The sequence below is a fragment of the Syngnathoides biaculeatus genome, chromosome 19 (genome assembly GCF_019802595.1).
Source record: "Syngnathoides biaculeatus isolate LvHL_M chromosome 19, ASM1980259v1, whole genome shotgun sequence".
Taxonomy (NCBI): Eukaryota; Metazoa; Chordata; class Actinopteri; order Syngnathiformes; family Syngnathidae; genus Syngnathoides; species Syngnathoides biaculeatus.
Genome location: NC_084658.1, coordinates 10,243,117 through 10,261,773, shown reverse-complemented (window position 1 = coordinate 10,261,773; position 18,657 = coordinate 10,243,117). Strand labels below are relative to the sequence as shown.

The 18,657-nt window shown below is 43.1% G+C and overlaps 1 protein-coding gene across 1 annotated transcript in view; it reads right to left on the bottom strand.

The window, feature by feature from the left end:
• Window positions 1–1,312: 1,312 nt before the first annotated feature.
• Window positions 1,313–18,657, bottom strand: part of sspo (SCO-spondin) — a 38,401-nt gene continuing 21,056 nt past the window's right edge. The window contains exons 62-77 of the mRNA XM_061805961.1: window positions 17,989–18,128; window positions 17,806–17,852; window positions 17,484–17,729; window positions 16,839–17,000; window positions 16,631–16,747; window positions 15,826–15,964; window positions 15,541–15,737; window positions 15,279–15,449; window positions 14,279–14,406; window positions 13,992–14,146; window positions 13,611–13,657; window positions 13,124–13,288; window positions 12,038–12,255; window positions 11,054–11,149; window positions 4,532–4,662; window positions 1,313–1,457 (exon numbers count right to left, since the gene is read on the bottom strand). Of these exons, the coding sequence (XP_061661945.1) occupies window positions 1,445–1,457; window positions 4,532–4,662; window positions 11,054–11,149; window positions 12,038–12,255; window positions 13,124–13,288; window positions 13,611–13,657; window positions 13,992–14,146; window positions 14,279–14,406; window positions 15,279–15,449; window positions 15,541–15,737; window positions 15,826–15,964; window positions 16,631–16,747; window positions 16,839–17,000; window positions 17,484–17,729; window positions 17,806–17,852; window positions 17,989–18,128 (2,172 nt within the window). The 3' untranslated portion in view covers window positions 1,313–1,444. The remainder of the gene's footprint in view (window positions 1,458–4,531; window positions 4,663–11,053; window positions 11,150–12,037; window positions 12,256–13,123; window positions 13,289–13,610; window positions 13,658–13,991; window positions 14,147–14,278; window positions 14,407–15,278; window positions 15,450–15,540; window positions 15,738–15,825; window positions 15,965–16,630; window positions 16,748–16,838; window positions 17,001–17,483; window positions 17,730–17,805; window positions 17,853–17,988; window positions 18,129–18,657) is intronic.

The window sequence follows — 18,657 nt, the reverse complement described above, 5'->3', positions numbered from 1 at the left end:
ACAGCTCATTGTTCCTTCGTGTTAGCCAAAATGCCGGCTCCTTGCATTGCTGGATATTGCTGGAACACTCGTGAGGATGGATTCGCTCTTCATACTTTTCCAAAAGATCCGTTTCATTGTGAAAAATGGATTGCACAGGTGCAAAGGATGAGAGCTTCGTGGATTCCAAATGACAGGTAGGTGTGTATACAGCTACTAAAAAAAAACAATAGTTGGGGGTGGGGGGCATAATCAGGGGTGCTCAATGTGTCTATGTGTGCGTCGGAAGGCTTCCGTGCAGCAGCCGCCAAAGGACGGCCTCCGCAGGCTTTGTGAATCACCACAAGCCTTGTTGACAAGGCCGAGCCGGCCGCCTGCCTTGTCAGCCGGGGTGGCTTGTCGCGGCGCCGGGCCACAGTGGCTCATCTCCACCGCGAAAGTTGATCGGACAGGGAGGCGGTTTGGCCACAGCGTCATCGTCACTCACGGGCGGCGTTGTTTTTATCACCGCCGCGCGGAGGTGGATCGGGCGGGAAGGTGGTTTGGCCGTGATCCGCATATCATCTAAATATGGCTCCAAACAATCGGGCAATATTGCCCTGGGAACTTCCCTCGGTTGTGAGAGGTTCTCTTCTCTGATCAGAAGGGGTGTGTCCCATAGTAGGGGCCACAGCGTGTTTTCAATGGCGAATGTCCGGGGTGACGTCACGGGCAGGAGATGCAGCCAATATGGCGACCGCTTGGATGTCGAATGACTCTTCTGCAACTTTGGGCATGGATGACCTCATATTTATTTTTCGTATGGACATTGAAGTGAAAAATATTATGTGTATTTTTCATTTCAATATCTATAGGGATGACACTTGACTTTTCAGGATATGCATTTTAGAGAAAATGTCATGTTTTGCCGCCATCTTGTGGTGTCCTTAAGCATTACATTGACACCAACTTGGGGTCAAGGGAATGTGCGCAAGTGAATTGAGGAGGCTCATTTTGGCAAAAGTAGTGCTTTGCCGCTACATTTTGGCATGAAGGAACTATGTTGAAGTCAGTTGGGGAGTTTCATTGGATTTTCATGATTTGGCAATTATAAACCTATTTGGGGTTGTCAATTCCAGATTTTCGTTATGCACATTAGGCCTCGGTTCCTGTAACACTGTTTGTCTGTCTCTAATTACATGATCGATATTCTGTATGGATTTTTAATTGCAAAAACTGGTCTGAAAGCAGCACACAAACAACCCGTATGCGACTATTTTACATTCACCATGACAATACGAGCCGGACATTCAAATCATTTTGGTTGCGTTCGCTCTCCCCCCCTCACCTTGGCAGCTGGTGCATTCGCAGCTGTGTATGACGGGCAGGACGACCGGCTCACTCTCGCCGCTGTCACACTGTAAGTTGAGGAAGCGGACGGGGTTGTCTGGGTCCAAACGGTAGCTGCAGCACTCACACACGGACCTTAGGTAGGGCTCCTGTGTAGAGATTTGAGAGGAGGCTAATTAAAACTTAATGGGGAGATCAAATGTATTTATGAGTGGTTTGGTTAAGTTTTTTTTTTTTTTTTTTTTTGGATAAAGCCAAATAAAAAATTCCAAAACACTGCCGTGGATAATACATTACCTGACATGCAGATATGTCAAAATAAAAAAATCATTCATGTTTTATTTAGAATGTACTCTGATGGCAAACTGAAAACATTTTCAAGCTGTTTGGTTGCGTTATTCATTGTTCCGTATTTTCCGCACTATAAGGCGCACCTAAAAGCCTTTAGTTTTCTCCAAAGCTGACAGTGCACCTTAAAATGCGGTGCACCTTATATATGGATCAATATTGAGCCTTTAGTGCAGCGCCATCTAACGGATGCATAATGTAACCCCAGCCTCTATTGTAGCGTCTATTTTATGCTCCTTATAATGCGGTGCGCCTTGTATATGAAAAAAAAAGTCTTAAAATAGACCATTCATTGAAGGTGGACCTTATAATGCGGTGATCCCTATAGTGCGAAAAAATACAGTACTTGTTTCATGTTTCAAACACCCACTACCAAAAACAGAAAGATACAAATAACTACAAAAATTAAAAAAAAAAAAAAAAGCCATACAATGAAGAACTAATGCCTCTCTGAAAAGGAGTAGGAAGTAGTGAACTTCAGAGGACACCACATAAAACATACATTTACCACTACAACAAATGAAAACAATAACAAGCACTTCTGAAGTTGTACCAGCCGATAAAAAGAAATAATGCTGCCACCATTTTTGATCATTTCTGACTGACCATGTCAGAGACTGCTGTGGTTCCAGGCCTGGGTTTTACTGTTCTGTCGTGAAGCGTCACAAATATTTGTCCCCACTTTGCACATCTACTGTACACACCCGCAAACAACCTCACTAATGAACAAAACTGAACACATAAAACCAGGTAGCAAATACTTTTACACAGCTTACGTTTTGGATCAGATTACATTAGTGCTCAGTTTCAGGAATGAGTTCTATTCCATTGCTATTATTCGATTATATTAGTTCCGGTCCTTCTGATAATGGCCCAGATGACTTTGGCTGCATACCAACTCTTCATAGGTTACCATGCCCTGTTGCCACAGTAACGGTAGGTAATGACACATTTGGCTCAGCTGATGTTTATTTTTACTAATCTCTCAGCATGACTGACTATTTTTAAAGCGAAGATGTATGGATGCCAACAGAGAACAAAGTCGCCATGGTGATGCGTGCAGTCTCTGCTGTCTTGCGAGGAGGATAAAGCTTTACCAAAAAAAAGGTGTTCAAAAGAGGTAGACAGATGCTTTAACAAGCTCAACACGTGACCTCCAGCGTTCTTCTTCACGTGTGCTAATCAACACCATCTATTTTTAGATCAATGGTGACTCAACACCTCAATGATGTACTGTACTGAATGTACCCAAACAGAGTATGTCTCTTTGGACAGACAATAATTTAGAGTCATATACACAGGCTATTTGCAGATCACGGCAACTTTTCCGACATTCAGTTGTAGTGAGACACAACAGCAACAATGAATGAAATGTTCCCTCTAAACTGTGAGCATGCGCAATTCTGCACCGCTGATGCAGTCTCTTCGCAGATATTCTGCATTGCGTGCAAACATCCAATGCAAATTGAAAGTATAACATACAGCTATTCAGTTTGTGGCATTTTGCAATGAGTGAGGAATGACTGGTTGTTACCTCCAATGGCACAATTCATTCAATGAAATGAAGAGGCCACTGGTTTCTTTTAGGCAGAACACATAACTTTCTCAAACAACGAGCTGCGCTGCCACACTCTCTTTTTCCTAGTTCACCTTACACCCGCCACCCACCGTCCCCCCCCCCCCCCCCCCCGCTCTTAAAAACGTACACTCATAATTACAAATTTTACAGTACTTACGCAGCCCATCAATGTGTTTTATAATGACAGCATCCACCACCGCTCCTTTATTTAGCAACACAGTCTGGGCAACGTAGTGCAAAGACGAGCTCGACATGCTGCTCGTGTTTACTTTCGATATTAATGGAGAAAGTTAAAAAAGAAATGCTGTTGTTTTAAGAAGCAATGACTGTTGAAGTATGTGAATAATCGAAGAAAAGTGGTTAAACTGGACGAGATTTTCTCTTTTCCGAGTGGCAAAGGTCTGGTCTGAAGCCAAAGTAGAAAGTGCAGGATGAGATGGTGTGTAATTCTAAAATTCCACCTTGGCACAGCCTGATCCAGGATGAAAGCACAGACAATACAGTGCACAAAAAGCTAATTCTGTATTATAAATAGAGGAGGCAAAATAACATTAACCTTGAAACGGTTTTGGAGCATCATCGTGATCCCCCCTGTTGTCAGTTTGGGAGCATCATCACGATCGCCCCCCCTCATCAGTGGCTCGCGAGAGGCTGGCTGCTTGAAAAGTAGATCTTGGGGTAAAAAAAGTCTGGACACCCCTGCTCCAAATTGTCCCGAGGTTTAGTTGTGAGTGCCACTTGTCTGTCTCTATGTGCCCTACGATTGCCTGGGAACCAATTTAGGGTGTACCCTGCCTCCTGCCCAATGATGGGTCCAGCACTCCCCCCCGCCCTTGTGAGGATAAGAGGCTCAGAAAATGGATGGATTGATGAATATTTTGTCCGTTATGGGCCTTTCAAAAATCAACCAACGACGCAGCGATGTCCTTCGTTGGTGCCTCATTCTTGCAGTTCAGTGGCTAAGACGATCCGTCAAAATGTTTTGATTGTGCTGTGCTGTCATGAAAAGCTAAAGCTATCTCAAAATACCGTATGACCGCCAAATTTAGCACCTTCCTACTTTCAAGTTACTGTTAGCCCTTTTGCAAAGTTTCTCACACAACAATGAAGAAGGGAAAGTCAACAAAAAAAAAGATACAGGATGAATCCAGATCGAACCAGCAACATTATGAGACAATAACTGCCACCAGAACCAAAGCGCCCCCAGGACAGCTTGCTTATGAGACAGTTGAGATGGCCGAGTGTAGATAATCAACACACACAGACAGCATGAGTGCGTCCGTGGCTTATCCATACCTCCAAGATGACATCAGTCCTGGAGAGACAGCGCCCCCTGCAGAAGCTGACCTCCACGTTGTCGAGCCGGCAATTTCCCTTTGTGATGTTCTTAACCTGAACGTAGCGGCGGCACTCTGGCTCGGGCTCACCTGAGAGAGTCACAAAGAAGCCGCGCAGGCGGATGAAGGGTGTAAGATTGTCAAGTTAAAAGAGCAGGGGAGAAATAATTGAGAAAATCTTCTTGAATTTGCATGAAAAAAGGAAGAGGACAAAGTCATAAGAGGGTACAGTTTGATCATTTCTTTCTGAGGGGAAAAAAGTGACACTGCTGTGTGGTCCCTTAGCATGTGAAGCAAAGAGATTTAAGGTCAAGTGTAAATTTTATGATGCAATCTCTTGCAAATTGCCCACTGTAGCAGCCTGTACCATATTATCGGAATTGAACAAACCGCAAAAGAATTCCCCAAAACTGTTTGGTTCATACATTACATGGGCTCCTATTTCTGCATATTTCACATTTACCTGGAAACGGTTTCCTGCAGACTGGACAACAGCTGCCCGGCTCTTCTACTTTGACTTCCCCCTGAAGGAGACGATGCCGTATGTTTAGATTTAATATAAATCATCAGGTTGGTTTTGATTCATTTTCAAAAAAGAATTCATTTGATTGGATATTCACTGTTTTTGCTAACAGCAGTTACCTCTTTAATGGGAAGATATACAGTACAGTCAACAATTTTGCCTCCATGCAGAAGATGAAGGAACTGAAGCTGCTGAGGGGCAAAGATTTGGTCTAAAGAAAGGCTGGTTCTCCCATGATGCATCAGTCTGAGAATAGGTGCTGCGAGAATCCACAGCTACTCAAAGTCTGACAGCAGGCAGCCAACACCAGCTTATGCCTAACCCTGAAACTTCAGCCATCTGCACCATTATTCTACCAAACATCGACACACCTAACTGTGCCCCCCGCCCCAGGACATTTCCTCCCACTCGCCACCACCGGCAGTCTTCCCTCAGGGATGGCAGGAGCAAACTCAGTAAGAGCGAATGATTTGAAGATGTACGAAATGTTTCCCGTCCCCCCCCCCCCAAAAAAAAAAAAAAACATTGGACCATTGATTTAAGACACAGGTGTCAAACTCAAGGCCCAGGGGCCAAATCTGGCCCGCTGCATGATTTTATGTGGCCCGCGGAGGCAAATTATGAGTACCAACTTTTACGATTTTTCCAAAAAAAATCTGTACTAAACTTTCAAATTGTCATATCATAAATGACAACATTGAGATATTGCAAGCAATATTCTGTGCCCAAACAACAGCAACAGTTAAAAAAAAACATTACCCTTGATTTGTGATGACAAAACCAGCTCATAAATTTCATCTGTAAACATGTTGAGGTGAACGATTTTCATGGTTTCACATTCATAATGGCCCTCTGAGGGAAAATGTAGTTACAATGTGGCCCGCAACAAAAATGAGTTTGACACCCCTGATTTAGGAGGTCATTTGCCCTGATGGCTTTTTAATTTTGAAATGAACCCCATCTATTTGTGAGAGACAGGGACCGAGCCATGCCACAAATACAAAAAACATCTCCCCGGCAATTAGCATTTTTGGAGTTGGTTCTTCCCAAAAAAGAAAATCAATTTTTGGGGTCATGGGAGAAGTGGAACCTATCCCACATTCTGTAACCTTTTCTTAATTATTTACACTCACATTCACACAACTATGGGTCTTTTGTTGTCTTCAGTAATTAGGAGAAAACTGGAGAATCCCACACAAGCGTGGGATGGACATGCAAACTCTACCAAAAAAAAAAAGTTCCCAGCCAAGATTCGACGACAGGGCAGACAATCTAGCCACACGTTCCATGGAGCCTGCACCCTCAAATGCTTACACGTGAACATTTAATGTGGTGCTGAGAGTTAAATTGAGATATAAATCATGACACCCAAAGGAATTCATGAAATGACTTTTGTCATCCCAGAGCAGGAGATGCAGCGTTTTTCCCTGACTCAGAACTTGTGACTTTGTAAGGTGAATGATTGAATTCAGAATGCCAGTAAAAATAACAGCCACAGACGGGTGTGCATCATGCTGTAGGAGGTGGAATGCTCAGTAGACTGTCTACCTTTGAAGCTCGTCGCGCGACCTTGAAACTTGGACCTGTCAGCAGATTTTATTTTTACCCCGATGTTAGTTAATGAAGCGCCGGTGAGCTAAAGACATACATCCAGCAAACTTGTATAAAGAAGATTAATTGACTCATTGGTTACAACTCCATCAGCAAGAAACACAATTTCATTTTTGATCTTCCCGTAACTGCTATTTTAAGATTTGTTTTGAGTTGGAGAGCGTCCACTAAATGCTGAAAAAAAAGAGAGAAAAATCTCACATAATACGGTTTGCTCTTCATTTCTGATATTGATAACCATGCAATGTTCTGACAAAATGAACGTGTCCATCAACAACCTAGTAACTATTTGGGAAATTTTAGCAAACATCATATTCTGCAAGTGTTAATAATCACAGATATTTAGTTTTTATGAGACGCAGGATTCAATAAGATCAGAATGAATGTAGAAACAAAATGTACCAGACACATGGAGTAAAAAAATGGACACATATTTTATTTAGAGAAGACTTTTTTTTTTTTTTCTCTCTTGCCTGGACAGGTTGCATACATAATTGACCACTCATTCAGATGGTCCCTGCGAGATGAACATCGAAGCACCCGTGTGTTTCACTACTTCTGACTTCCATAAAGAAGCGGAAAAAGTGACTCCAAAAAAAAGGCTAAAGAAGTTGCTTATGCATGCTAATACCCGATTGGAGAATTCTCCAGAAAAATATGAATGATTTAAGAACGGGTAAATGAATCTTTTTCTTCATTTCCTATTGTCTTGCTCCATTAGGGGTGGCCACAGCGTGTCATCCTTTTTCCATGTATGCCTATCTCCTGCATCTTCCTGTATAAAACTGACTGCCTTCCTGTCTTCCCTCACTACATCCATGAAGCTTCTCTTTGGTCTTCCTCTTGCCTGGCAGCTCATCAAACTTTTACCAATATACTCTCTCTCTCCTATCGATGTGTTCAAAACATCAAAATTTGCTCTCTAACTTTGTCTTCAAAACGTTTAACTTTGGCTGTCCCTCTAATAATATCATTTCTAATCTTGTCCAATTTACCCACTCCAAGCGAGAACCTCAACATCTTCATTTCTGCTACCTCCATCTCTGCTTCCTGTTGTCTCTCTGGTGCCACCGTGTCTAATCCGTTCATCATGGCCGGCCTCACTACTGTTTTACAAACTTTACCCCTCATCCTAGCAGAAACACTTCTGTCACATAACACACCAGACACCTTCCTCCACCCGTTCTTTCTAACCACACTCATCATCGCTCTGGTTTATTGATCCAAAGTATTTAAAGTCCTCCAACTTCGCTCTTTTCTCCCCCTAGCCTCACTCTGCCTTCTCCAGCCTTCTTATTCATGCACATATTCTTCTTTTCCTTCCGGCTTGTCCCGTTAGGGGTCGCCACAGCGTGTCATCTTTTTCCATCAAACCTTATTTCGTGCATCTTCCTCTCTAACACCCACTGTCACCATGTCCTCCCTCACAACATCCATCAACCTTTTCTTTGGTCTTCCTCTCACTCTTTTGCCTGGCAGCCCCATCCTCAGCACCCGTCTATCAATATACTCACTCTCTCGTCTCTGAACATGTCCAAACCATCTAAGTCTGCTCTCTCTAACCTTGTCTCCAAAACATCCAACTTTGTTTGTCCCTCTTATGAGCTCATTTCTAATCTGATCCAACCTGTTCACCCCATCTGAATTTCTGCTCCCTCCAGTTCTGCTTCTTGTTGTTTCTTCAGTGCCACAGTCTCTAATCCGTACATCATGGCTGGCCTCACCACTGTTTTATAGACTTTGCCCTTCATCCTAGCGGAGACTCTTCTGTCACATAGAACACCAGACACCTTCCGCCAACTGTTCCACCCTGCTTGGAACCGTTTCTTTACTTCTTTACCGCACTCTCTATTGTTCTGTATTGTTGACCCCGAGTATTTGAAGTCATCCACCCTCGTTATCTCTTTTCCCTGGAGCTTCAATCCTCCTCATCTGCCCCTCACATTCATGCACATATATTCTGTCTAAACCTTCTGTTCCTCCACCTGCTCCCGGCTCTCAGTGCAGATCACAATGTCATCTGTAAATAACATGGTCGAAGAGGATTCCAGTCCAACCTGATCCATCAGCCTATCCATCACCACTCAGAACACAAAGTGGCTCAGGGTTGATCCCTGGTGCAGTCCCACCTCCTCCTTGAATTCCTCTGTGACAACTACAGCTCACCTCACAACAGTTATGCTGCATCTCCCTTGTTCTTAAAAAAATGGGCTCCAGCACACATTTCCTCCATTCCTCAGTCATTTTCTGACCTGCTAGAATTCTGTTGAACAACAATTCCACAGCCACCTCTCCAAGATCAACTTTAGTGCTTTTCTAAATTCCCCCAGACTGATTATTGCCACTTCCTGGTCCACCACACATCCTTCTCATTCATGTTCCTCAATCAAGTCCTTAAAGTATTCTAACCCATCTTTCCAGCACACTATTGGGACCAGTCAACACATTTCCATCTGTATCCTTAGTCACCCGAACCTGCTTTCACTTTTCTATCCCTAAGTCTGGCCAACCTGTATAGATGAATTTTTATGAAACAATAGGAAATGTAATAAGTACCCAAATTCAGAAATCAAACAGCATCATTAAATGTGACTCGTTTGATGTGCACAGGGGCTATGATTAAAAAACACATTATGGCCCTTTAAAAGGGTGTGTTATTGTTGATGTTTGTAAAAGTCAAACATTCCCAGGGAGATGGGGTACAATAAAGCAGAGTGGGCGCCTGTGGGTGGATCGGACAATCACATATTGATCTGGTTCAGCCAGTAATTTTTATAGCACACCCGAGAACAACAACTAAATGACCATCTGAGACACTGAGAGAATTGGTCCACCCAAGGGTAGCATGTAGTAAATGAGCCCGCCTGAGAACGTAGTCTGTTTGCAGGTGTGCAAAACTGTTTTCGGAACAAATACTGATCCACATTTTCATTGTGCGTCTTCCCCAGATCCCATTTTAAAAAAAAGACCATTGAGTGAATCTTCTGCACACACCGATGTTTAGATAATAACCAAGGTAATAATACCCAAAAAAAAAAAAAAAAAACCCTACTAAAACTTGCCCCCGAGCACATCCCCAGCACAGACAATCACTCAAAGGTGTAATAACGACTAGGACTGAGATAAATGATTCATGGGGGTGTTGTAAAAATGGGAGGAGTCATCAGTTCTAAGAAAAAAAATGTAATCTAGTAAATGTGATTCAGCGACACTATTTTGTCCTTATAATATTGGGTCAATGTGTCATGTAATTTTGAGGAATAGTGCACGTAGAATTGCTAAATTGAGATATTGTCATTTTATCAAGGAAATTTTCTTGGGAACTGTTAAAGAATATTATGTACAATATGATTTACTCCAAAAAGACTGTCATGTCCTATGAGAGAAATGTATTTCTATAGTTACATATAGTATTTTACTTATATGTTTTGCAGATACATTATGATTAATCAGGGAGCTAAATATATAAGAGTAAAGTCCAAATTGTTAACGTCAACTGGGTTTGACTGCTGTCTACCAATAGGCCAGCTCTTTGGAACTATTCGTGAACGTTCTGGTTGTAGTGAAGAAGAAAAGTCAACATTTAACCTAAACTTACATCTTTGGGTCTTCAATTGGACATCCTGCAGTGTTTTTGAAACCCACTACGAGCGAGTATAGATTAAGGGGCGAGGGCTGTAGTACCATAGCCATATTTTTTTTTTTAACATTGCTGTAATTGATGAAGTCTATTGTGTTTTTCCACATGACTGTTTATCGCAGAAGAAGCATGGACAAGCATATTTTCCAGGTCTTTATATTCTAAATGGAAATGTACAAAATGAGAAATCAAATTACCGCGAAGGAGGGAGAAAATAAGTTGCTGAGTCGTGGCGTATTTTGCGTAGCGGCAACCCAGGAGCCTATTCTTTGTGTCCGCAGGCCGCAAGTCAGTTAACAGGGTGAAAAATGAAGGTCTATGTGGGTCATCGAACAACTACCATTATGACTTGTCCTGCAGGTACGCTGCAGTAAATACTGTAACCTTGCATAAAACGGAATAGTTGTCCACTTCAATGCACATGAATACACTTGAGAGTACAGTTTAAAAAGGGAAGAGTTGTTATTCTGTTCTTAACAGTAAAAATACATCATACTATTAATTCATTTTGTTGTCTTTTTATTACCACTTTTTTTTTTTTTTTTAACGCGCCTGTGGTGTACCTTTGAGTGGCAAAGTAATTCCACCGCGGGCCGGGTTTACAACGACAGTGAAGTCAATCCGACTGATCTAATTTGAGAATAATTACGAATCAGCGCAGACGATCATGCTATGAACTTGATTAAACGCCAACGAGCGTGTTTCACCTCATCACAGCGGAGTTCAGGGCACCTCGGCTGGCACAGTTTCTTCCCGTTCACACAGCGGCATGACAGGCACCCCTCCACCCACTCTGATCCTGCCTGGCTCGCACACACACACACACACACACACACAGAAACAAATATTCGCCATTAGATTTTCACTCAAATTTTCTGTCCCCAGTCACTGAATTTTTTATGAAGTGCGGCAGACTCATATAGCTCAGGATCAATGTATGACATTGCTACATATAGTACGCCCCGATACCGTTGTAAAAGCAATGCGAGCGTAGAGAGTCACGTTATGACATTGTAATTACAACGGCGCATACAATTGCCACATAGACTGCAAGGACCATCACATTTATACATCTTGGCAACAGCAATCACTGAGACTTCTTGGGTTCAGCGGATGTAAAGTGCACTCCACGGGGTGATTTTGGAGCTCGCACTTGGTTATTTGGCACCGCCGCCACGAGGCGGTTGATTAGAAAAGCCGTTGCGGGTCTTGAGAGGGACATTTGTCATCGCACGTTGACAAGACGAGTGAGAGAGAATGAGGAAAGGAGAAGAGATAGAGCAAAAACATTTTTTTTTTAAGAAAAAGTCATTGGGAAAAAAGATCAAGAAAGGGGGGATCTGACCTCTTGTCAGAGTATGATTAATTCTCATAATCCTATAATATCCCTTTCTTCATAAATTATTCCTGGCAGGCTTGCCCAGTTGCGGTCAGACTGCCGGCTTTCGACTGCACGCCATGCATAATTGATGGTGCTATGAGCGGCAGAGGCATTGTGGTGTAATATGGCCCCCAGGGCACGTCACTCATCTTCTAATCAGCCTCTTTATGAGTAAATAACACAACGGGAGCGAATGAGAAAGGGAGCGTGAGCAAAGACGCACGCAAGCGCGATCGTTGCAAGTTACGATCGGCCGGAGGTCTGCTTTGGGTGTGAGCTTTTGTGCACACGTGTGTATATGTCGATTTACCTCCTGCACGACGCCCTGGTCGTGGCAGGGGCAGAGAGCAGGGATGACACACACGGCGTCGTCGTTTCGGTAAAGCCCCTCCTGACACACACAACCCTCCAGGGACTGGGTGCAATTGACGGCAGCTGGGAAGTAAATATCCTCGCAGCTCCTCTCGCACAGCGGAAAGTCTTCCGACAAACTCCTCCTCTTCTTCCATTGTTCCCCGGCGGGACACGCTGCAGAGAGGGAAGAGTCAGTAAGTGATGGCTGGTGTATCAGGAGAAAGGAAATTAGAAGGAGAAGACTGGACGATTACAGGATGGATAGAGGAAAAGGGAAATATGGATTGAAAGATCAGTTAAGGAAAGGAAATTAGGGTATCTAAAATGGGGATGTGTTTGGTGATGGCATAATGTATCTGCTTTTAAACAATAGAGTGACTTATGGTTCTAATTTGTTCTATGGCCAATCATATAAATCAATGTACTTGTAAACCAAAACAGTTTTCCCTATTTACATGAAATGAAATATCATTCGTCCCCTCCAGTCCCCGAAAAATCACCAGAATGTCCTTGTTACGGAGTTATAATTTCACTTAGATTCCACAAGATGGCAGTAAAGCCCAACATGAAAGCTCGTGAACTCACTTCAACATAGTTCCTTGGCAAAAAGATGCCACAAGATGGCACCAAAGCAATACTTTTTTTAAATCAGACAGCGCTTTGGCCCGAGCTCAAAAACAGCAAATAGATACGTTTTTCAGTGAAAAGCCGAGGATATAATAGATTACAAAAATCTGTGAGTAGCAATTTGCGTTTATGCGGAGGAACACTGTAAAACAGTAAAAGCTACTATTTGGAAAACTCTTGCAGGCAGTGTCCAATGCTAGTAAAGCATAAGGCCATCTTTTTTTAATCTGAACTTCATAATTAAATGTGTGCTTCTATATAAGCCCACGTGAATGCTGTTCCTGATCGACAATTTAGGAACTCCAAAATCCTGTTCTAAGAATGTCTTCTATTCCCAGTAAACATGCACACGCAAAGACAAAAATTCAGAATGTCATAGTCACAAAGTGACTTGACAGTGCCTCCTATAACTCACCACAATCAGGGGCCTTGCAGACAGCAGTGCGGCGGTCAGGGCCCTCACATGGGACCCCGCCATACTGGCTTGGCTGCAACACAGTTCTGGTGGAGCTTTGTAGTCCTGTACCGCAGCTAGCTGAGCATGGACCCCACTGGGACCAAATGGACCACTCACAGTCCACTAGGCGGTGATTAAAGGGGAAGCATAAAGGGAAAATAATCATTATTTCAAAATAAAATGTTCATTGGAGTCCACAGACAAGGTTAAAAATATTTTACATACGTTATACGCATTTTAACTATGCTCTTTCACTCACTATCATTGCATGAGATAAAAAATAGCTCTAAAAATACCGAACCGTTCGACAAATACATCATCCTCTCGACACTTGAACGAAAGGGAAGATTTTTATGATCCTGGTGCATTCACGAAATATGAGTGAAGTCCGACAAAGTGTCTGAAGCACTTTCGGCATTAGAAGCCGCGGCAACACATCACTCACCGTCGCAGAGCTTGGAGGTACAGTCGAACACTCCTCTTCGACACACACTGCGGACAATTAAGACTTTAGAGTTGTATTCGTGCCAGAAAGGTTGACTGAGCATCATCACAGTTGAGAAATAGCGTAAAAAACAGCAACAACTTACAATAAGTCACGTCTGCTGCATCATTTGCATTTGATATAGTATCCAGATGGATAGATGAGGCACCTAACCAAACTAAGACAAAGTGCTTTTAAAGCTGGATTTCAGACGTCTTAAATATTAGTCTGTCTTGATATTTTTGATAAGGCACTAATTTTTCCAAGACTGGTTCTCACAGCACTTCCTTGCCAGATTTAATGGCTGAGTAAAATAATTCTCAACAGAAGTTGTGCGTGTACCATGTGTTGCAAAGGTGTCGGAAGGACGTCCCAGGTGGCAGCAGGACTTCAGTCTTCTCCTCTGTGCTGATATTTAAGGTTTGGTAGGCAATGGGCAAAGACAGCAGTGAACAGGGGCAGTCGGCGTGGGACACACACAAGCCTCTGTACAACACCTGGATACGATATAAGCAAAAAAAAAAAAAAAAAATGCATGAAAGTGGGCACAATGCGTACCATATGTACCGTTTACACATTACACATAATGCACTCTCAAATAAGCATACTGAATAAAGACGGATCCAGACCTGTCCAGGTGGGCAGGAGCACCCGGGGTTGCAAGGTCCTGCTAAACACTGAGTGTGGGGCCAAAGATCTTCACAGGTGTACGGACAGGAACCTGAACACTCACGAAATACCTGGCCATCCGGACACTCTGAAACACACGCCATATGTCATATACACTTACTCATCATTAAATGCACCTTTGTGTAAATACAAACTTTGGCCTTAGCAAAAATAGTTGTGCATTTTTTCAATTTACAACTTATTTACTGTAGTTCTAGTTAATCATGGCATAAAAATGCATGACAGAATAGGTGTTTCTAATATTTTCCAGTTATGATTTATCAAAATAATGTAAGTGGAATATTAAATTGTTGGGCTAATCTCATATATGATGGCGTTGTTGTTTTTTACCTGACTGTTGCCAAACCAGTGACACAATACCAACATTCATCCATCCATTTTCTTCGCCGCTTATCCTCACCAGGGTCACGGGGAGTGCTGGCGCCTATCCCAGCTGTCAAGTGGCAGGAGGCGGGGTACACCCTGAACTGGTTGCCAGCCAATCGCAGGGCACATTGAGACAAACAGCCGCACTCACAATCATACCGAGGGGCAATTTAGAGTGTCCAATTAATGTTGCAGATTTTTGGGATGTGGGAGGAAACCGGAGTGCCCAGAGGAAACCCACGCACGGGGAGAACATGCAAACTCCACTCCAGGTGGGTCTGGGATTGAACCCGGGACATCAGAACTGTGAGGCCAACGCTTTACCAGCTGACCCACCGTGCCGCACAATACCAACATGCTTGTTAAAAATAGTTTTCACTTGTACTCCAAAGAAATTCAAATATGACTTGAGGCAACTATATCAGAGTCGAGAAATGTGAAAGGTATGTGATACATAGTACATGATCCAAACATACTGTACTATAAAAAAGAACCCTAAATTATGATATTAACCATACTATAAAATATCTTAGAATATTGAAATGTATGCCATTTGCTGTATCTTTCTTTTACCAGTTCTGCAGCTGTTGCTGTTGCAGACAGTGTGTTGCTCAAATGGCCCAGCGCAGGCGGGCCCACCCGGCTCTGATTCCTGAAGGATTGTCTTGTTACGGATCGACAATCCACCGCCGCACGTGGCACTGCACTCACTCCAGCTTGACCATTCACTCAACAAACATCCCACTGGATGGAAAAATGGATTGAAATAATGTAAAAATTCAACAAAGTTGCAGATGTATTGGATCATTTGAAGACATGCAAGGATGTTGAAGACCTGGACACGGGTGCAAGTCACAGCTTTCCGTCTGTATGGTGTCAGAACAGGAAGGGCCCCCCTCCGCGTCTCGGCAGAGGCGCGTCCGTGTCCGCTGCCCGCGCCCGCAAGAAGCTGAGCAGGTCGTCCATGCGGACCAAGGCTGATACGAGGGACAGGGAAGATCTGTGCACGCTACGGTGCCGTTCACACACACACTGTGAAGTTGACAGATGGAGTCAGGAACAAAAATTAGCTTTTGTGCCCACGTTTCAGTCACACAGTGCTTTACTGTGTTCTACTCGCCAGGTGTTGCAGTCCATGACAAGCTCTTCATTTGGCATGAACTCCAATGTCCCGTTGCCCGATGGGATACCACAGCGACAATCTGCCAGAGGCACACACTGGCTGCCCTGCAATAGCTGCCCCTCTGGACAGCGACAACCTGGGAGGGCAGAAAGGAAAGCAAGAAGAGAAAGTTAGGAAAGATGAAATGATTTGTCACGTGATGAAATGAGTTCAGATTCAACTAGGGGATACAGCGAGGAAAAAAAAAGCATGATTATAATAAATGATGAGGACACTCAAGAAAGCATTAGGCAATTTAGACATTTGTGTCACACTTATTATTGCACAGATAAGTCATGATTTGACTTTAAGGGGTGTGGACTGATGAGTGATATCAGGAACATGGCAGATTAATCTTCGTGAGAGACTCTGGACATGAATGTAACCCACTGGTAGCTGCTTGCCAAAGTTTTTTTTTTGCATTGGAGCCAGTGGGAACAACAGGATGTGAACTTAATATTTGTCAGGAATGTAATTTCAGGTTTTATAACTGCAATAAAATCTGAGGGAATTATATTTTGGGTGATTTATATGGCAATCATTTCTTCTTTTACAAAAATTGTGGGTTTTTTCTCTTCACTTTCAGTTTGTTCCACACATACAGCAAAAGTAAATGAAAGATGAGAATGATGACTTGGATTTATTTCATTTACTAAAAAATAAACTGCACGTTACCATCAGCATGATGCCGGTTGCAGTGTGTGTTGCCTACCACAGTAATGTAAAGAGCTTTAATGAAGAATTTGCGGAAGTGGTCACGTACCGGGATGACAGCGACCTTGGAGACACTGCACATGCTCCCATAAGTCAGTGCAGGTACGAGGACACTGATTGGCACAGGCTTCTTGGTAGATCCGCCCCCTATCTTCACAGCGTTCACCTTGGATATAGAATAAAGCATGTTCAATATACGTATGTGCAGCACAATTTGCATTTTGTTTTACAGTACAGACAGCTTTGACGCGATATACCTGGGCAAAGTCCTGTGTTGCAGCTCTGGCTTTGTGTCTGCTGGCTATTGCAGAGGGGTCCCGGGGGAGAGGCCAGAGGATGCCTGTAGCGCTGCCTGACTCCGCCGCTGCACGGCTCTGCGCAAGCGGTCCACGCACTCCACACACCCCACTGACACAGATCTGAAACGTCGAAAAGATCATCTGACTGATCGTCATCTGTGCTACAATTCTAATAATATTTATTGTAGTTATAACAATGACAAATTGTGCTCAAGCATACTGGAGCTCATTTTGTGCTTCCCAATTATTAGTTGTTGACTAGCAATGAGACGACTCACTTTCCAAATCTCTCAGTGTATGCATTTTTGTCAAATGTTTACTTTAATTTCCACTCAGGCTTTAGGTGGATGACTGCAAATCCAAACACATTCAAATCAGAAATCTCAATAAATAAAGACTGAGCTTATGTTCTCTCCAAATTCATTGTAGTTGTGATTGTACCAGCTCAAACTTAAAAAAAAAAAAAAAAATCATTATTCAAGAAGAAAGATTCATGCACAACACCTCATGAATGATTGATTTCAAGACAGAGCAGCCAAGAAATCTCTTGGGGACAATCTGAGTAAATAACGGAAGAAAATGTGTTGATGCTTTTGAAGATACCTTGGCAGATACTAGCATCGGGACACAGCCTGTCTTCAACTTGTGGGTGTGGACACTGACTTTTCTCCTGCCCTCCGGACACCGGAAAACCGGAGTCAAAGTCTAAACAGGCCCGGAAACGCCTCTGGACTGAAACCAGTTTACTTCCATTGACAGCCTCATCCAGGAGGCTGCTGCTGGGGTTCAGGGAGGAGTATGGCACGCAGGGAGAACACGGGGTCCAGTCGGACCATTCACTGAGGATCACTGAACGGCAAAACAAACAAACCCGGAGGTTTATCCATCATAGCGCATGATGTTCAAGCAAACGATTTCAGATTACCTTCACACTCTCTCATGTCACACTCCAAAGTCCCATCGTGGCAAATGCTGACAACATGCAGACAAATAAACAGATTCACTCATGGTACAAAAACATTAAAGAGGACAAAAAAGACCCACAATTGCTTCCGCCTTGCAAGCAAATCTAAACTAGGGATCGATTAAGAAAACAATGGGGCCCAACCAGGTACTGCAGCCGATGGTGACTGTCGACCCCTGAGGAACTGTGACCGGTATAGGAGATTGTCCAGAAGCTTGGTCCTGCAAGTAGATGCAGCCGCACTGCTCTGATGGTACGCAGCTACCGTTCTGCTGCAGCAAGCCCTGCAGGGACAACAAACGCCATTTATACAATTGCATTAGGAATTGTGTTGGTTTCTCATTTGTTATGATTCTTCTGCTTCCAGCAGAGGAGCATTTATCGCTTGAACAATGCTTACGAAGGTAGCAAATTTGAAGAAAAAAAATTAACTAACTTTTGGTAGATGTCTGCATTTTGTAGGTGAAATTCAATGATTTATATCTTACAAACAAGGTAAGCCATAACTGTTAAAGCTAACACAGTAATGAGCGCTGTCATGTTTTGTAACTGCATACCGTTCCATATTTCACTACCTGCCCTTTTTACTGCTGTATGTGCATATTGTCACTCTCCCAGAGAGCATTTTGCAATGAATCAAAGCTGAAAGCTTGCAAACTGAGCTAAATAACATTATCAATTTGTCATTGCAGCACATATCAAAGTGATATATAACCAACAGTATATAGCGTGGCATATATCACTTGCTAAATTAATGTCGGCTTAACGCTGGTGTGGTCCCAAAAAGTAGTCTCCATAAATATTACAGACGGT